Source organism: Porites lutea, chromosome 6 (genome assembly GCF_958299795.1).
Source record: "Porites lutea chromosome 6, jaPorLute2.1, whole genome shotgun sequence".
Taxonomy (NCBI): domain Eukaryota; kingdom Metazoa; phylum Cnidaria; class Anthozoa; order Scleractinia; family Poritidae; genus Porites; species Porites lutea.
Window position 1 is genome coordinate 1,905,001 of NC_133206.1, and position 19,235 is coordinate 1,924,235.

Below are 19,235 nucleotides of genomic sequence, written 5' to 3' on the forward strand. Positions count from 1 at the left end.
TACACTAACATCTATTGTTATTGATATGCTTCGACGTTTACTAAACATTTCAGATCCCGGTAAATGAAAGACGACCCAAGATTTTGTATTCTTTTTGAAACGAAACGTAGTTATTGCTAAACAAAACACCAGCCCCACAAAAATGCCACAAAATATTGTACGGGTTAAAACATCACTCTTGACCAGCTATATCATCATCTTTTATATTTTTATTTCTCGTACTACCGTTCATATAATTTGCTGTGGGTATTAGTTTATGCCCGCATGTGGATGCTATTCGTACTGAGTCTAGATTGTACGCACAGTGTATGTAAATTACACTGAATCAAATCAACATGGCTCACTAGAATTGTCTAGAGCGTCCAAACAACTATGTCAGCCCTAGGGTACTTTGGTCCGGTTGCAAAATGCGACCAAGATTAATCAAAAGTTTTCTGCAACCGTTCCCTGTGTTTCCAACGATTTTCTCGTGCTCACAGTTGTCCGCTGTTAGGGGATCCCTGCAGGTGGGTCTTCATATGTCGCTGTGTACACATTTGCTCCAATTCACTCACTTTGAAACGTGAGTGCAGCAGTGGGTTATGGGTATGCAAAGGAGTGGAATTTTCTCAAAGGGCGTCGTAACAAATGAGAAAAGCATACAGATAGGGAAATGATGCTTACTTCAATGCCTGAGTACAAAGTTCAGACCATCGCCCAGAATGTCGCGTCCGACATTGTACTTTTACACGGTCACCACGCCAGAACGCTTGAAAACGGGTGTGTTAACATTTGTGGGCGCGGCCCAGCAAGTTTGGTACTCGGGCACCGTTGGTGGACACTGAGTGAAGTCAACATAGCCCATCACAGAAATTCTGCTAAAAATAGTGACTCTCGTCCGAATAGCATCTAAAAGGTCGTTTACAGGTAAAAAAGAATACCCACTGTCTTCGTCGTACTCTCAAAAAATGAAAAAAAACCCCGTAATTTTCACACTTTTCACAAAATGTACATAAATAGTTGGTTACATAGACGCCTCCTTTGCGCTCGAAGCGACTAAACCAGGTTACACGTGCAGGCCATTCTTTCGTAGCGTTCCTAAGCTGTCGTGTTCGTAATTATGGCTGCTTATTGAAGGCATTATTCATAGCGTTGCAAGTTAAGATGGAATGGCTGCGTTTATGTACAATCACAATTGAAAGCAATTTGCTAATACACTATTTATCGAAAGAAGTTTCCTGCATTTCACTATGGGCGACTGTGAAAACGAATACTCCCTATCACTCTTAAAAGCAAGACTTGAAGTCTGCACCTGACTGTTAAGAGGTACAGGATATTACGGGTGGGGAAGGCGAAGGGGTTACTATGACGGGAAGAAAACGCCGCTTTTCTACTATGAATCTTTTACAAATATCGCCCAAAGAAAGGGTCTTTTGTTTCGCAATGTATTTTAAAATAATTTTTCTACCTATAATAATTACATATTTCACTATAAACAAAACAGTGCGACTATCTTGCGACGACTTCTACTGGTGAACGGGAATGCTTTGCTTGAGGTGGGGTAAGACCTGCAAAGATAACAAGGAATCAAAATAGAATACTGCCGAGAACATGAACCACACCTAAGCGAGAACGTACTTAAAACTGAGGATTGCTGGAGCAATTTTTACTGACCATTTAACTTTGGAGCTTTTTCTTTCTTCGTGTTATCAGGAAACAACGCCCTGTGACAAAGACACAATAAGATAAGAAAACTCACTTGCAGTCTGACAAATTGCCACAGAATTATTACGGTAACCCAACGCGATTAAAAGGAAGAAGTATGAAAAACATTCATGTCTACACAAGAAGAATCGAACTCAAGAACGTTCTATTGCGTTTTAACAACAAGGTTATCAACTAAAATTGGAACTGATAAATAAGTTTGAAATCCGCTGTTTTCCGACAACAGTATTTTAAAATATGGTCCTTTTAAAGTTTTGAATCTGGCGGTAGTGGTATAGGGCGTACCTTTCAGATCTCGTTTCTTAAAAATGGAACATGACAACATCTCGCAGTTAACTTAATGTTAACGAGAGTTCTTTTCAACAAGGGAGTGGAGAACATTACCTGAAAAAATAGCCGACATTTTGCGACGGCACCACTGGTTTCTCCGTGAAATGACGTCAGCGGAACGGCTGCAGGAATTCCATACTGATGACACGTCACTACGCAGATCCGGTTAGGCTTCTGATTGGTCCTGCCGCGAGGAAAATTTCCTTCAACCAATCAGAAGCACTACCCAGATCTAGGTAGTGACGCGTCATCATGGGCTCGTTTTTTCAGACGTTATTTCCCCGTGGAGACCAGTGGTTGCTTCGCAAAATGTCGGCTGTTATCTAAGGCTATGGAAAACACACCCTCTATACTACTTATGTCTTAACTGGGTACTGTAAGTCACAACGAATCAAGAAATTATGCATCATGCACCTTTTTGGTTCGAAATTAAGTGGTTATAATTAGAAAGCAAATTTCGAGTCTCCCTCCACCATCGACGTAGCACCACTAGTTTCCCTGAAGACGAGGCCCTCTTTTGGTTAAATGTAATTTACGGACTCATAGCTTACGGTCCTAAATTAGCATTTTCCTGGAATTTAAAATCTAGTCAACTCTCTGCACCTAGAGCTGTTCTCTACCGCTCTTCAGCCTTTTCATGGACTGTCTTTAAGGCAGAAACATCTTAAAGACGAACGTAATGGTTTCTGTCTTAAAATGAGTTGACTGTATATTTTCTGACTGTGCAAAAACGAAATTCTCAATAATTCACAAAGGAAATACAAAGGAAATTGATCTTTAATTGGTGTTAAGAAAACAGATAAAGAACTCCTCATTTTGCATCCTTTATCTCTCCTTCTACCATTATCTTGTTTAAGAGCTAATATAGAAACATTCGACGCAGTATTCAGTCATGATATCAACATGACCTTGAAGGTCCTCCAATATTCCGCGGCACGTGATATTTTCAACTCTTTTATCAGTGTTTGAACTTGTTTGAAAGACTTAGTCTCGTGTTTTATAACTTGTATCAATCATTAAATTAACTTCACACATCAATGACGAAAGGCGATGATTACCTGTAGGATCTGGACTGAAGAAGGAACTTCCTGCACAAGGCAATTTCACTGGCTAATCTACGCAGGTCATCTCCCTCGAATACGGGCATACTAAGCGGCTAAAAAAATAATAAAAAAACGAACGCATCTTTTAACAATCGAGTGAGAAATTGAATAAATGAAGTATAGGCTATTGGCAGGATACCATTTTTGTTTTCGTATTAACGGGTAGAAGATAGTGTCCTTTACTGGTGTTACTTAATGCTTTTTTTGGCATATTTATGTTTCTTCTGTGCTTACTTCGTCTTCACGGAAGCCTTCGGTAAGAAGTCTGTGAGTAAACATGTGACCATCCGGATCGCCTTGGCAACGATGATACCTGTGAAACAGGAAAGAAACTCGTCAGACTAGCTCTCTCCTGGAGAACACGGGGCGCGATCCGTTCAACCAAAATTCCAACCGGTCCGACCGGGAAAAGTGGTCCACCTCAGACGGTGGACCCGTTTTTTCGAAACTTTTCCGGTTGGACAGAACCGATCCATTGAGTTTTGGACCGAAATTTCCGGAAATTTTGGTTGAATGGATCGCGCCCACGATCACATAGAAGAACCAGGGTTTCTATTTTGAACATGGAGACAGAAAGAGATAAGAATAACCGAATCGTACCTCCCGCCAGTCTGAGAAGCCAGAAGTTGAAGAAACTTGTTTGCTACACTAAGAGTAAAAAGAAGGACAAGACAATGAGAAACGTGGTCGATGTTTGATGCTACCACAACCAAACGACGGATTTTACGAAACAATAAAAAGGCACTGAACTATACATCTTTCTCATGTATTCACCTAGGTTAAAATTCACTATTTTCTAAAATCAACAAAAAAATTCGATGCACTTGGGCAAGTGAGATAAGTCAACATTCAGGATCCTTATTATTTCAACTGCAATTGTAATGGTGTACAGGGTTTACCAAGGAAATGAGCTGAATACCACTAAATACTCTTAGCTACAATGTACTTTTTCTACAGAAAATAAGAACCTATTTAAGAACCTAAATAGCCTAAAATTGTGCTAATTACCAATTATGTAAGAACCTGTTTAGGCTAATTTAAGAGGGGTAAGGTTCTTAGTCGCGGATTTTTACTGTATCTCCTAAATGAGCTTCTACCTGTCATCGCAGTTGAAGGAAATACAGTGTACACGAACATTTCTTCCTGAGTTTAACTTGGCCACCTCTCGTAGTACCATCGTTGTACTGTTATCCTTTACCAGCAAAAAAACAATGATCAATAAGTGTTGCAATTTGTTATAAATTAGGCGCTTTATCCTACGAATAACAAAAGGTATTTACTAACAGGTCAAATGACCTTGCTCTCAAGGGAATTTGTCTTTTGTCTCTTCATTAACTATGCACGCATACGCAAGTGAATGCACTTGCATAGGGGACAATTCCGTAGGGAAAAAAACATGGTCTGCAATGGGAAAACAAAACCTACAAGCTAACAAGTGAAAAATTTACAGAGATTGCTCAGAAATGCCGAATGCCGGTATAAAAAGGTTACAGAGGAGGCTTAAGCTACAGCAAGCGGGCAACAAAAAACGTGCAACTTGTTTTGCAACATTGAAGCAAAACGAGTTGAATAGCGATGTTGCACGTTTCACCACCTTGCAACCTTACGACAGGTTCGAGCGTCGGTGGTAAAACGCGCCACATCGCTATTCAACTGGTTTTGCAGCAATGTTGGAAAACAAGCAGCACGTTTTTTGTTGGCCGTTTTACTGTAGCTGAAGAGACATTGACAACTACACATCTGCATAAACAATCAACAGTTAATTTCCCAGTTACTTTTCTTGGCGAAACTTTTTAGCTGAGGACAGGACACAAAATGCAAACTAACCGGTTTGCCGTCAGTGAGGAGATATATTCCTTGTACCTCTGGATCTTCAAATGCCACCTGCAAAAGAAACAAAACAAACACACAAAAAATGAGTGATCCTTGCAGTAGAAAAGGAAACCTGAATTCAGGCTCTTTAAATTTACTATCACTTGCGAAAGCACAGACAGGAATGACACTTTTGCAGAAAGCATCACATCCGATCTTTAAGTCAGCATATGGCTTACACTAGCAACCACCAGACAAATATCAGCGCCCTTGTAATATCTCTACAACTCTTTACAATTCAAGAAAAAAACGAGCCTTAGACAGTTGGCACGTGAGGATCACCAAGAAAAAGTATACGGGCCTACAAAATTCATGAGAGGAATGTTTCGATAGTTATGAGCGAGACCCTTAAGTAATTTGTAGTTAAAGGTGTTGAAGGGGATTCCTAAAATGAATAATGATATACCTGAAGAGCATTTAATGTGCACGTGCTTCCGTTGGCATCAAAATCAGAAACCCATTCAACTGAATCTTGACAGCTGTCATCTGACGTCAAGGTCATATTTGGTTTCCATGGCACCACTTCAGACGAAAACCGGATAAGATTGAATCTAAAGACAATTAAAACAATTTTGTTAAATAATGTTTCCAGGAGGAGTCAGTCTCATAGCCATTTATTACTCAAACAACCTTTGCTGTAAATGCAGTGTACTCACTTTGTAGCATGGTGCCTGATTTGATCCCAGACTAACGCGGCCAGTTCCCGTTTTAGTTCATCCATACTGCTGACCATTGAGCCTGACGTGTCTATCAATATCGCTACCTGAAAAACCAGTGTATTGCGAGATTAGTTAAGATCCGAAGTTTGCTCGGCGTGGTTCTAAAAAAAGGTAGTTCTGAGGAAATATCTCAACTGCTTAGTACGGTTAAAGGAAGAAATCGTTGCTGGAGTCAAAACAACGGCGCAGCTTTACCCTCATTTCTCTGTATCAACTACATCGAGTTGTGTCACTTCCTTTTCGCCCCAACAACTCCCCCTCCCCCCCCCCCAAAAAAAAAACACCGTTTTTTATTTGTATCTCATGATAATTAGGTAAAAAAAAAGTACAAAATTTGCCTTCAAGTAAAGCTGGTCAATGGAGAGGATTTGCAGTTGACGGGTCTAGCCTTTGGTCAGAGCATTCCGTTTTAGCTCAATGCTATATACGTTTTTCCCAATTTAAACATTGCCCATGTATACGTACTTTTTTCTCGACTACCGTTCCAAAAATCCGTCTACTACCACTAAGGAGCCACTGCAATCGCTTAACGTATCTTCGTAACACTTTTTCCACTTGCTCTTCATAATCTTCCAACTCATGAGGCAGCAGATGAAGATGCTTCACAACTCCCTAAAGTGATCCAGGTGAAAGATTAATCTTCATCTATTCACTGATCCGTAAAATAAACAACGAAACTGTAACGAACTTCATCACAAATCAGAAAGGAAGAATATAAAACAGTGTTCAGTTACCTTAACTTCCACACTTGGGAAAATGTTGCAGTATCTAAAAACAGAGAAAATGAAAACAACTTGCTCAGTAGCTCAGCCGTAAAGGCGCTTGACAAAAATTTCATTTAAGAAACTTTGCCACGGTAGAAAGCGGTCTAAGTGAATGATGAATCTGTACTGCCCTGACTACCTAATTGTAAGTCTGACTGTCATGGACTATTTTTCTGTCTATCCTATAGTCCGTCTATCTGTCTCTGAGTCCATCCATAAGTCAGTCTTTTTAAACTCTTGAATTTCTGCACGGTAGTTAGGAAGGTCTTGGACGGATATATAATCCAAGTAGCCACATTAGAACTAATATTCAGGAGAAGGAGGTTGAAGAGTTTGTATTGTTTTGATTTCATGATTCATAAGTTATAACGTGTCTTTATATAAGCAAGTCACGAGTTGGCTTAAAGGAGCTGCGTCAGGGCTGTCTAGTTCATTAGATTAATATTGCTAATTACACAGCTACAAATATCTCGCCCAACGCATAGCATTATATCAAAGGAAACAACAAAAATGAACTTTGAAAAACACTTAGGCTAACAAGCTTTCAAACACCGTAATCTTCTTCAATGTTGTCCATCTGTTGCTTCTCTTGAAAACGCTGTGTTATTTATACCTTCCTCTCAATAAATGTTCCCGGCTTTGAACTGTTAATTTAACGTTTTACTAAACTGGATTGCAGCTTTCACTGTTAGAATTTTGATTAAGTTCTTGACACAGCTCCTTTAAAGGAAACTTTGGTTGTCTGTCGGAGAGTATAAAGTATTTTCGTCTAGTACTGCATGTATTTTGCCTTCGGTCCGTGTGGTGGTAACTTTGGTTGTCTGTCGGAGAGTATAAAGTATTTTCGTCCAGTTCTGCATGTATTTTTGTCTTCTGTCCGCGTGTTAGTAACTTTGGTCGTCTGTCGGAGAATATACAGTGTTTTCGTCTAGCACTGCATGTATTTTTTTCTTCTGTCCGCGCGTTGGTATTTTTGTTTTTCTGTCGGAGAGTATACAGTGGTTTCGTCTAGTACTGCGTGTATTTTTGTCTTCTGTCCGCGTGTTGATAACCTTGGTTGTCTGTAGGAGAGCATGCAGTGTTTTTGTCTAGTGAATGTATTTTTGTGTTCTGTCCGTGTGTTGGTAACTTTGGTTGTCTGTCGGAGAGTATACAGTGTTTTTGTCTAGTACTGTATGTATTTTTGTCCTCTGTCGGTGTGCTGGTCTGCAGTGTTCTCTTACCTTGCAGGTACTGATTGGCCTAGAGATGATACTTTTCCTTTTGCATGAGAACACTCTGCAGACCCCACAATGCTATTCAAGTCTAGCTTTAACTTAGACAAACTATAGTGACGCATCCACTGCAAAAACAAACAACAATATTGGACAAAAACAATCAATTCAAGTTTCCACAAATGAATGAATAACAACAACTACCTCGAAAAAAAAAAAAGATTATCTTAAGAGAATTGTGAAAGAAACATAAACGCACGTTGACGTGCAGAATCACCAGTAAACTCATAAACGCCAAGCAACGATTTGAATGCCTTTAGGAAAATCACGGTTTATAATTCTTATTTGGAAAAACTAAACAGGAAAAGAATACTCCGCACCTCTCTGGTACTAACACTGTCCTCTTTATCAGGAATAAAAGGATGTTTAATTGGTCTTCTAAGTTTCTTTTTCTGGGTATACTGAGTGAAAACTGCACCTGTGTAAAAAAAAAAAACAGAATAGCGTTCTTGAGGCCTCTGAGACAGGCTTCGTAAACTAAAAGGGAAATTTAAACCGAGATGTTATGTTTACAATCATATTGTCGCCCTTTACAGTCTCTTTATTTGCCCATGCACAAGAACGACTTCAACTGTAATGTGTTCATGGTCGCGTCATCTTCCACCTCGTGACCATTATATCACGATGTGACTTCTGGTCGCTCTCATTTTTGATGTATGACGATTGGGACCCTAGTTCGACCTTTTTGACGTCTTTCTCCCGCCTTAGCCTAAAGGCCCGACTCACAAACGTCATCGTTGGCAAATTTTTAGATTAGAAAAGCAGCATCTTATACTATACTCGCTTGTTAAAGATGTCGAGAAACGACCAAGACATCAAGCAAAAATAAATAACAAAGCACCCAGTGAGATTATTTTGTTCGGGTCAACTAAACTTTGTCAGCCTACTGAAGAACAGAAGCTTTAGAAAACCTGTATCATTTTTCCACTCCGTATAGAAGACCTGCTGGGACGATTTTACTCCGCCTGATGATGGTCTTCTCTCCTTAACAACGGTTTTAGCTGGAGGAGCTGTAGATAAATACAATAATCGGAATTCAAACACTTTGCACCATAATCTTCTCTAAAAGGCTGAAGTAGCGGACTATTCCAACATGAACTTGGCCGTAGGAAGTTCCTGTCAGAAATTAAGGCGCAGTTTTTATGTCGGTTTACTTTAGGTTTTCAGCATTGCCACTTGACAGGTTATTAAATATATTTACAAAACAAGATGTACGACTCCATATAGAGCGAAAAAAGGTCACCAAGAAATCTTTTTTCACCACTGACGTTAAGAAAAAGCTAGTCAGTAGTAGTTTTACGGTTGCTTCTTCATTCACCACGTTTAAAAAAACAAGTTCTAAGTTGATCCTAAAATGTAAGCTTTTCTTGGAAACGATATTACAAAACATTTTCAAGTATAACCGCCGTTTTCGAATTTTCCCCTTAAGGAAATCTATCTTATTTAACCACGTCCCCTGAGCTTTTCAAATGGCAACGGCGAGAGTTGCTCGAGCTTTTCGGGTGTCTATGGGGAGAGATGACCGAGAACAGGGCCTTTTCCCTCCCCTACCAAATTCCAAGGGAATATCCCTGGTGACGAGGTTGTATCTTGTTTCTTTAAGCATTCGTGCCTTAAAGAGACTTTATGAATTCACAGACGTGGGAGTATCAGGTCAACTCACGTGCTGGAATTAGTGAGGTAGAACTGTTTGATGTGGTAGGTTTCCACTGTAACGCCTTCATTGTTGATTCTTTGGTCTGAGACGATGCACTGTTTGGCCTGGCCTTTTTCCCGCCGGTGGAAGAACTGGGACGACTCATGCCAGCCGTCTGAGGTCTTACATTCTGTACAAAAGACGGTCGTGTTCAATTAGACAATTTTTTTACAATATATAAGAAAGTGCTTTCTCTCGTAAGGGCAGCTAGAAAATAGTTAGATTATATTGATGGAAAGCCAGAAATGCTTACAGCGATAAGGGCACAGAAATATAAACTAAAGTAGATAAAAATTTACCGCCGAAACAAAAACTTCAAAAGAATGGCGTAAATGTTCTTCTCTTTACCACCTTTGAAAAAATCAAATAAGATGAATTGTAAGCTACTACCATCCTCTTGCAAATCCTGCTTTTAACACTTGGCTCTGTACAATTTCTTAAAAGTCTCTCCGACCTCTTTGCTTATACAACTGCAGGGCCGTGTTGTTTAAAGCTGGGTTAAGATAACCCAGGGTTAGTGCGGGATTTGAATTCAGATTTGAAAGCTTAAAAAGCATTTCAGTTTTAATTCTTTTAGTTTACAGGTTGACGATTGCAAGCTCTAAAAATAACAGAGAAAATCATCCGAGAAAATGCTTTTGAACAAAAGAAAAGGAATCCCCGGTTAAATTTAACCCCGGGTTAAGCGCTAATCGGCCTCCGAACAACTGGGCCCTGGAGTCAGTTTCACTAGGATCAATAAGCAGCTTCACCGCAACCTCCAAAAAGTAACGTCACGTAAGGCTACTATGATTTTTGCGTTTACAGATGAATAGTGACATTTAAACCCTAGCAGACGTAAGTAATACGTTCGAGTTCACTATGTTATCATAGTGTAGAAGCTGTGTATGAATTTCAAAACCTTGTCCTAAACTGCTGATATGAAATTTTTTAACAAACGAGACTACAGAGAGCTCTCTCTTAACGGGGACCTTAATAAGACGGACACCCGGAGTTTGAGCTTGCCATTGCTCAGTTATTTCATTTGACCTTCTTAGTGTCGACACCAACAGTGTAGTTCTGTCTTGGGTACAGTTACCTGTATTACAAAAATATTCTGCTTTATGTAAGTTGAAAGATCGAAGAAAAAAAGACATTTTATATTTTTACTTTTTATCATTTATCTTTTCTAACCGATTTCAGCTAACTTTGATGGTAAAGAGTTTAAAAGAGGGACTCACGTCTCAATCACAGTTAACATTCTTATAGCCAGACTTAACCTTATTGAGCACATAGCGTTATAGTACGTTTTAAAGGACACGAACTGTTTCAGTAAAAGGAGGAAAAAGGACAGATGTAGATTTCACAAAAAGATAATTTATTCTTACAGGATCTTCTGATGTGACTTTAATGGGAGGCAAAGAACAGGCCTGTTTCTAAAACAAACAAAACACAAACCACGCCGTTTAACACAAAAGCAGTTAACGCTACTTGTTTATGTAGAGAGTGAAATGTTTTCTCACGGGCGTTTAGTGTTAAAACGAGCAACTTAGGGTTTAAAATTTAACTAATTATATCGTTTACCAAAAGCAAAACGATTTCGGCATTAATCAAAAATTGCCTATTTAAAAGTCCAAATGAACGTTAGAACAAAGAACTTTCAAGAAAACCTAACATTAACGATAGGTGTCAGGGGGAGTTTCACCAAGACTCCCTCAAAACTTGTGTGGCGATGGAAAGAATTAATTTCAATGCTGATAAAATTTTGTTACATAGGCCGAGCAAGGCGAATGCTCCTTTATTTTGATTTAGTAAAAAAAATGTGTTATGCTATTACTATTTAGGCGGCGTTTAGACAAGCACAGAATAAACTGCCAATTGGTAAAACACGACATAAATTCGAGTATCATACGCAGTATATAACATCACTTACCATTCTAGCCTTTGTTAGTGCAGTGTGCCTTGGTGGGGTTAGAGGTAACCGTGACTTATTCGCAGATGGAGGCCTGGGTACAAGCTGGCTGTCACCATCAACTGAGCCATTTATCTAGCAAAATAGCAGGCGGTGATAAAATAATGTCATTAAACTCTTATTAAGACCTTTGCTCTATAAATAGCAGGAAATTGAATTTTGTTCCCTGATAAACTCTGAAAACCGCTGGGAGTATTTGTGCAACCAAAGGGTAAAAGTGCACAGTCCTGAACATGGGCATAGATTTGTGTGACTATTTTTTATTTATAATGAACTCGGGTGAAAAAGTGCAAGCAAAATTCTGGTACATTTCAGCAGCTCACCATCGTTTGGGACTTCAACCAAAAGGCCTAAAAAATTTCCCTTTACAGACTATAGACAAAACAACAGTACCACAGGATAGTAATGAACCTACCAATTCAGCTACTGGCTTTTTCTTTCTCACAGTTTCCAACAACATGGCAGTCTGTAATAATAAAAGGTATTTCGCAGATTGACATCTTGATGAACACTAAATACACTGATATAGATAGCTTTGGGAATAGTGAGACTTGAGACAAACTTACTTTCTGTGAGTAATTGAATGCCTTATCCATTTCATTTATTACAGCCCTCAGGTCATCACTTTCTACTATTGCTGCAAACAACAAAAACTAATTGAAACATTTTTGGACAAATACGGACAAAAATCAATGCCACTAAAATAGCCTCATATCTGTTATTTTATGCTAAGACAAAAGACAAGATATGAGGACTTAAAGGGTCGGTAAGTTGAGCGACTATGGCTTACGACGATCGATAAATGAACCTCCAAATGTTTTTACGATGGATTATTTTATCAAATAAACAATTTTACAGTCCCCCTATATGTCTTTTTGACGCTTATCATAGTAAACAACGTTTAAACACCAGGATTTGACAGTCAAAATTGCTTTGGCAAACGAGGCACAAGGGCTTTAACGAGAGTTATTCCACATTTGCAGAACAAAATATATACTAGAAATACGTAAATCGAAGAACCTCAAGAGGCAGGGGCTAACGTTCAGAAGTATGGAAAGGAAAAGTTCGAAAAGGAAAAAGAAAATATATGAAGAATAAACAAACAAACAAAACAAAACAAAACAACGACCAGAAATAAAAAGCTAGCCTGTACAGTTAGCGGGATTAGCGGGAGTGTTTTTTTTTTCTTGGCAGCAGAGCCGCCAGAAGTCTGGGGGAGGTTTCCCCTCGCGGCTGGCGCGAAAGAAGTACACAACACATAGAGAAAATACCCCAAGCATTACAATCCCGCCAACTACAAGGGCAAATAAAAACACAGCACTAGTAGAAACAATACTATCGTAGACTGCACATGAACTACACGACCCAAGTTCCAGTAATTCCCTATTGGTTCTTCATAATCTGGTAGCGAAATGGCACTGTAGCAAGAAGGAAGAAGTATTCACCTCCATTCCTGTACCAGTGGAATCTTCCATTGACAGTATGCGCCATTTGTCTAAGGTAATTAGCCGTTTCTCCTCTATCAGCATATTTTCCTGGTATTGATACCAACCCATCCTCGTCCTCGACTTCGTAGTAAATAGTATGAACTGTAGTGTGTCTACCAGCTAGAGCTTCGCTAACAAATCCACAGGCAACATCCTTTAAAGAAAAAAGAATAGTGTTGAACATTTAACCACGCTTCAACCTTTGAATGAGTAGATGGGTAGATTTCACGGTTCGATCATTCAACTGCATTTAAAAGGAGAAATTTCCCTAAGGTGCTGGACCTGGATGTACAAAGGAAACTCAGTTGAGTTAAATCCTAAGAATCATTGCTGAACAAGAAAAGTTAAGTTACAAAACAACAATGAGGATGTAATGAGACTGGCGACCCTCGATGGTTACGTTATACAAATCGTCTTAATTATCAAGCATATAGATTACCAGTTTGACCAATGAAACGAAAGCTTTCCTGAAGTAGTTTTATTTGGTATGGCTCGTTACGATGAACAATTATCACACCCGTTAGCTGCTGTATAGTTCTTTTTATGATAACAGGCCAATTTGCGTTACCTTTGGTTCATCAGGTACCCCACTTGTTACCACATAAATCCCTTCAACCTCTGTAAAAACAAAAACAAATTTTTCAGATATGATAAAAATGCAAACTGGGCAGGAGGGACTGTTAAAAGCAGACAAGCGTGCTTCTGAGAGTAGTAAGTTTAAGACAAACAGGATAAAACTCTTGACGAGACAAAGTACACCGATCATAGGACTGCAAGCTCAGCGCAGCAACTCTCAAGGAACTAGAAGTAGTGACAGCACCAAGTAAAACCCTTACGCGAAGACGAGATGTATCAAGAAACGAAAAAAGAAATCCAAAGGGAATGCGATCAAAAAACCACAAATACGATCGGGAAAAGAGGCTCGATGATAGCCGCTGACAGTTTGAGCTGTTTGCGGGTTTACTAGTTTTTTCCTTCAGAGATGAGACACTTGATTGAACAAAAATTTCACCATTAACATCATAGGTGACGAATTGCTCCTTAATTTTGGCGCGAAATTTCAGCGATAATTTGTAATTTCACATGTGAAATTAAAAAATTGCCATGGCAACCTTCCGTACTTCTCAGTGTCAAAAACATGTCATGAATGACTGAAGATGCCAGGGCATAAAAAGCCGCTTTAGAAAACTTGAACACACGAAAGAGCACATCAAGAGGGATTCTAACAGGTATTTTGTCGAAAAATGCTGAACTTAAGCCAAATTTAAGCTCTAACGTTCGAGTGAGGGGAGTTCTCGATCGATGCGATCCAGGATAAACATTTCAAAAATCCAAGATTGCTAAAGTAGTTCGTCACCCATGATATAAATAGGTAATCAAATGGTATACTTGAGAAGTTAGGGAATAATTTCACGCGCGTTTTGTTCACTCGTCACCATTTGTGAGGCTCTGTTTTATATGTATAGCAGTAACTCACCAATGCCATGAGCCCTTTCCTCTTCGTTTTCCACAGCTTTTCTAAATGCATCCAAAACATTTCTACTGCCTGTGCAACCTCGTTGAAGAAGCCATCTATCAGAAACAAAAAGCGAAATCATAAGAACCAACACTGGATTCGTTCATAACATCAAGTACGAAATCCTTTGCAAAAACTGGGGCTCGTTTATCCCCAGCCGTAAGTATCATGCACAGAATCGAAGTGGCGAAATGCAGTTCACTGAGCCCGTTTTCAGTGGTCTTACATATCTTTTCAATTAATGAGCGGGTTAGTCCTAGTCCACGTCCACTGTATTGATTGATAGAGCTTACATCACATTAGTATAAATAGGACACTGCTGCTGCTTCAGTGGGGGAGTGAAGCCGCCCTAACATTGGTTTGATATCTTCTCTGTTCCAAGGTAAATATTGTTGGTTTTGAATGGCCCGTTTTCGCTCCTTTTTGTTCAGTTCGGCACTCTGAATCGGCACGGAATCAATGAAAGCTTTCTTCATTCAACTAACTTATTCTTATTTCTGCGTCGATTAACGCAAAGTGTACTTGTACGTTATGTAAAAAAAAAATCCTTAAGTGTGACCATTCAAATACAACCTGTTGAAAACACGTTCTTGCATAGTGCTACCTGTTTTCTTTAGTTAACCAAAAGAAATAGTGATTTTAGGCTGTGAGCTCTCATGGGAGATAGAGAGTTCAAGAAAACTTACTTCCAGGTAGCTTCAAGATACTCGGGAGAGGGTTCTACCATGACTGGTCGAAACATCTCTGTCTTGTCACCAAAACTAAACAAATACAAATTAGAATTCAGTGAGGATCTTTTGAACTATATAAATAAACATTAGTTGAAGAGGGGAAAACAGGGCAAAGAAAAAATATATTAGTGAAACTTAAAGGTCGTCTTGAACATTCACCGCCATGCTAGTGGCCCTAAGAAGATATCTACCAGATATGGACATATTGATAGGTATTTTTAGACTGTAAAATCATAAGAGAGAATTACGAAGGCGCAATCACAGTACAGCTTTGGCACAGTGGACGGATAAAAAAAAAACGCTTGAGCCTCAATAAACGCATTTATAAATTCCACACCTCCGCACTTAAAACTAAATTTCAGTGTCTTTGATCAACAAATGGGAGTTAGAAAATTATAACTAACACAGCCGCGGCCTACAACTCGTTACTTTGATTATACTGAAAATTTACCAGATGAAGTTGTAGGAGGTCTTGTTAGCCATTTGCTGTTCTAGAAGAAGCTTGAGATGCTCTTGTAGTCTAAGTACAGCTGGTGACATGCAGATTGACATGTCCAACAAAACAATCACTCTGCAATAAACAAAATAATGTCATTTACAGGGGCGGATCCAGGATTTTTTTTAGGAGGGGGTGCACTCGTATCTTGCTCTACTTCAACACCAATAAACCACTTTTTTTGGGGGGGCAGAATACCAGTTATATTAGAAAACCGCAGGTCATCTCGGGGGGGGAGGTTGCGCACCCCCTGCACCCTCCCCCTAGATCCGCCCCTGATTTACCTATCACACAGTAAAAACTCGCGTATAAGAAGCTAGGTTTTAGGAACCTCTTAGGCTAAGATTGTCTGTTAAGACCCCTTTTATATAAGAACCTGTATTAGCCTACAATTTTGAAACAGGTTCTTATTTTGAGAAATACAGTCAACCACTGAATACACAAGTACCATGTTTGGCCCAGCAGCAACACAGTACCATGTTTTAATGTTGCTTTTGTTCTGTTTAAATTGCATAGCTTTGTATAAACTTCATAAATGGCTTTAACAAGCTTGAATTAAAGGGATTTTTATAACATATTTTGCATGCAATACCAAAAATAGGCCCAAAATAGGCCACAACCACCAATGACAAACACCTCATATATTTTTAAAAATAAGAACTTATTTAAGAACCTGAGTACCCTAATTTTCCAGTTAGCATCATTTTTATAAGAACCTTCTTAGCCTAGCTTGGAAAAATGTACCAGGTTCTTACACGCTGGTTTTTACTGTAGTCAATCTTCTTTAATGTCAACATATTCGAGCGATTTTGGCGAACGGTTCAGCAAGTTTTTTTTTTCAACAAATGGAGGATGCAGTTGCTCCAAAAATGAGTTGTCACAAGAATAAAAATGGCCGTTTAAGTTTTTATGCTAGAGACGTTAAAGTCAGAAAAATAAAACTTATTAAATAAAATTGATCTTATCTTATCTTAAGTGGTCGAGACGTATTTAACTTCGGAGACGTTAATGTCGGCTGGTGTAAAAACGGGATGCATAAAAGTTGACGAAAACACTGAAAAAAAAATTGACGAAAAAAATACACAACACTGACTCTTCCCAGTCGCCCTTGGAGGAGTTGGGCAAAAATAAAATGCGTCCTAGTTTATGCCGTTGCCGTTTTTAATACAAGACGCACAAAAGTCGCCTGTTAAGTGCATTTGAACGACGCAGTAAACACAAGACGTTATTGTCGTCAGAAGTTAAACGCGTCTGTCTTATTTACCGTCTTAAACGTCTCTAGCATAAAAACGGCTAATGCACCTCATTACATACGTAATTAAAGGGACTCTGAACAACCGTATTGTTTAGTTCAGGGATGACTGGGTTTGCAAGGTGGCTGATGATTGGGTAAGAGGATCGGATCAAGGGTTGCCTCACATTTCAGAAAAATAAATATAAGATATATTACCGGAATCCTTAAGAAACGCGGAAGCCAACTGACCTCTTTTCTACAACTGTGCCAAAGATTCTGCGACAGCCAACGGAGAGCCAATCAACACGTCTCTTGTACAAGTGTACAGCAGACTCTAAATGGCGCTGTCAGAAAAAATCAATCGTATACAGGCAGGCAAGATATATTTTCTACTCTGAAGTTGCATTTAGCACTAATGTCTAGCCCTATTTAGCAATAATTATTTCTGTCAAAATAATGTTAGGAGTTTGTTTGCAGGGTTTGTGGTTTAAAGCATTTTTATAAAAACAAACTTCGTTCACACAAATTAGTAGCTACTGCAACAAAAAGGTAAACACGGTTTTTTGTTTGTTGTGTTTGTTTTCAGTTTATAAGTGATTGAGTATACATCAGGAGGTGAAGGTGAAGTTTGCTTCGTACTCTTAAATAGGAAGAAGACCACAGAACTGTAAAAGCGTCAACTACACGTAATTGGCAATTGGCAAGGGCAAACATCTAAAAGGCGGGCATTGTCCCGAAGAAAGTAATAATACAAACCTGGTAATCGAAAAGTAATGTAGGATCAACGTGCACATTTTTCACCGTTCCATCAAACCACTTGAACTGAGCCATACTCTGAAGAGAGAAACACGGTGAACAAGAAAATGAGCTTATCATAACAGTGGTAAATCTAGTTCTAAAACTTCTGTTATCTCGTTTAACTCTCATAGCGATTCAAACCACCACATTTCATTGTCCTTAGTTTCGTGGTGATCTGACAATTGGCAATAGTTTGTGCAACCTTTGTTCACGTGAAGGACTGTTTTCAACTGGGCTACTACCCATGTGTAGTCTACGAATACGGCCCTGGTCAATAGGGACGTTCCCTGCGAAACGTTCCGAGCGAGGGGGAGCGGAGAGACGGCTGTATGCGCAGGTTTGCCCATGTGCATCATTTAAAATGTGATGAAAACCATCTTAACGTCTTCACGGTGCCCAAATTATCTGATTAACTTAGTTGAACCTGGCTTTCATTTCCAGAATAAACAATTCAGTGTGTCCTGCACACAGTCTCTTTATGAACTATCCTTGACCCATTTATCTACTAATGGAAATATAATGATATAAAAAGAGGCCTTACCCTCTCATGAACCAGGGAATGCACATTTCTGTTTATGGCGGAAATGTAACCATCCACATAAGAGAATGAGTTAGGCGCCAGGACTTGGTAAAGATTCAGTCCCTTGGCTGTGAAAGAAAGGAATCAAAGACAATATTAAAGCGTGAATGCCAACTTCTCTCACAAACGTGTAATAAACACACTAGTTAGAAACACATTTTTATTATAAAGTTGACTAAATTTTGTTTAACTCCATTGTACTAGTCTACAGTACTGTAAAGAGAAGGAAGTTTGGGTGATGTAAATTCAAAGCAAGATAAAAACAATGGACAAGAGCTAACAACATTTAAACAACACATGCGCACTTAATTAAGTAGTCTTTTACTTACATGTTTAATTCAAAGTCACCTACAATGTACAGTAAATCTGCATCTTCAAACTCCTTGCGGTTTTACTTTACCTTTCAAACCATGTTGTTTGAGCCATTCAGTTGATGTTCTTGCAGGGAATGACGGATGTTCCACTACCAGTGGAGAGCTATCAACAGCAAGTATTTCATTCTCCTCTGAAGGAAGCCTCATTAGATCCATACTAAAAGGTATCTATCACATAACAGACATAATCCATAATTAACTCAAAACTAAAGCATAAGATCTAGGTTTTCAAAAGTACAGTTGAACCTCTCCACAACGGTCACCTTGGGGACAGATGAAAGTGGCCGGCGTTGTAGAGAGGTGGCCGTTTTAAAGAGGTTCAAACAAGGGTCAATGTATGGACTGTCTGCCGAAAAAATGGCCGTTGTGGAGAGGTGGCCATTAGTGGATGTTCGACTGTACATAAAATGTCTTCTGTTCTGTACTAAAGTTCACATGTGAGCTTTCAAAAAATGACTCAGCCAGTGTTTCAATGTTGATAAACTGCCAGTTCAACAACACAATCTAGATGCCGTCTGGACGAATGCAGAAGACAAACCACATGGCATGATAACGACTTTCAAAATAGGATTTAAGATAATTTTACTCAAAGAGGATAGCAGGTGA

At 39.1% G+C, this 19,235-nt stretch overlaps 1 protein-coding gene across 2 annotated transcripts in view; it reads right to left on the reverse strand.

The window, feature by feature from the left end:
* Nucleotides 1-187: 187 nt before the first annotated feature.
* Nucleotides 188-19,235, reverse strand: part of LOC140941182 (von Willebrand factor A domain-containing protein 3A-like) — a 36,237-nt gene continuing 17,189 nt past the window's right edge. For both annotated transcript variants that reach the window (XM_073390156.1, XM_073390155.1), the window contains exons 13-39: nucleotides 18,656-18,797; nucleotides 18,217-18,323; nucleotides 17,634-17,711; nucleotides 17,127-17,221; nucleotides 15,599-15,718; nucleotides 15,103-15,177; nucleotides 14,378-14,472; nucleotides 13,469-13,518; nucleotides 12,859-13,054; nucleotides 11,980-12,050; nucleotides 11,829-11,879; nucleotides 11,375-11,488; nucleotides 9,430-9,592; nucleotides 8,678-8,776; nucleotides 8,087-8,184; nucleotides 7,716-7,834; nucleotides 6,463-6,496; nucleotides 6,194-6,340; nucleotides 5,666-5,772; nucleotides 5,416-5,560; nucleotides 4,965-5,021; nucleotides 4,235-4,329; nucleotides 3,738-3,785; nucleotides 3,372-3,450; nucleotides 3,093-3,190; nucleotides 1,654-1,703; nucleotides 188-1,547 (exon numbers count right to left, since the gene is read on the reverse strand). In XM_073390156.1, coding sequence (XP_073246257.1) covers nucleotides 1,489-1,547; nucleotides 1,654-1,703; nucleotides 3,093-3,190; nucleotides 3,372-3,450; nucleotides 3,738-3,785; nucleotides 4,235-4,329; nucleotides 4,965-5,021; nucleotides 5,416-5,560; nucleotides 5,666-5,772; nucleotides 6,194-6,340; nucleotides 6,463-6,496; nucleotides 7,716-7,834; nucleotides 8,087-8,184; nucleotides 8,678-8,776; nucleotides 9,430-9,592; nucleotides 11,375-11,488; nucleotides 11,829-11,879; nucleotides 11,980-12,050; nucleotides 12,859-13,054; nucleotides 13,469-13,518; nucleotides 14,378-14,472; nucleotides 15,103-15,177; nucleotides 15,599-15,718; nucleotides 17,127-17,221; nucleotides 17,634-17,711; nucleotides 18,217-18,323; nucleotides 18,656-18,797 — 2,592 coding nt within the window. In that variant the 3' untranslated portion in view covers nucleotides 188-1,488. The remainder of the gene's footprint in view (nucleotides 1,548-1,653; nucleotides 1,704-3,092; nucleotides 3,191-3,371; nucleotides 3,451-3,737; nucleotides 3,786-4,234; nucleotides 4,330-4,964; nucleotides 5,022-5,415; nucleotides 5,561-5,665; nucleotides 5,773-6,193; nucleotides 6,341-6,462; nucleotides 6,497-7,715; nucleotides 7,835-8,086; nucleotides 8,185-8,677; nucleotides 8,777-9,429; nucleotides 9,593-11,374; nucleotides 11,489-11,828; nucleotides 11,880-11,979; nucleotides 12,051-12,858; nucleotides 13,055-13,468; nucleotides 13,519-14,377; nucleotides 14,473-15,102; nucleotides 15,178-15,598; nucleotides 15,719-17,126; nucleotides 17,222-17,633; nucleotides 17,712-18,216; nucleotides 18,324-18,655; nucleotides 18,798-19,235) is intronic.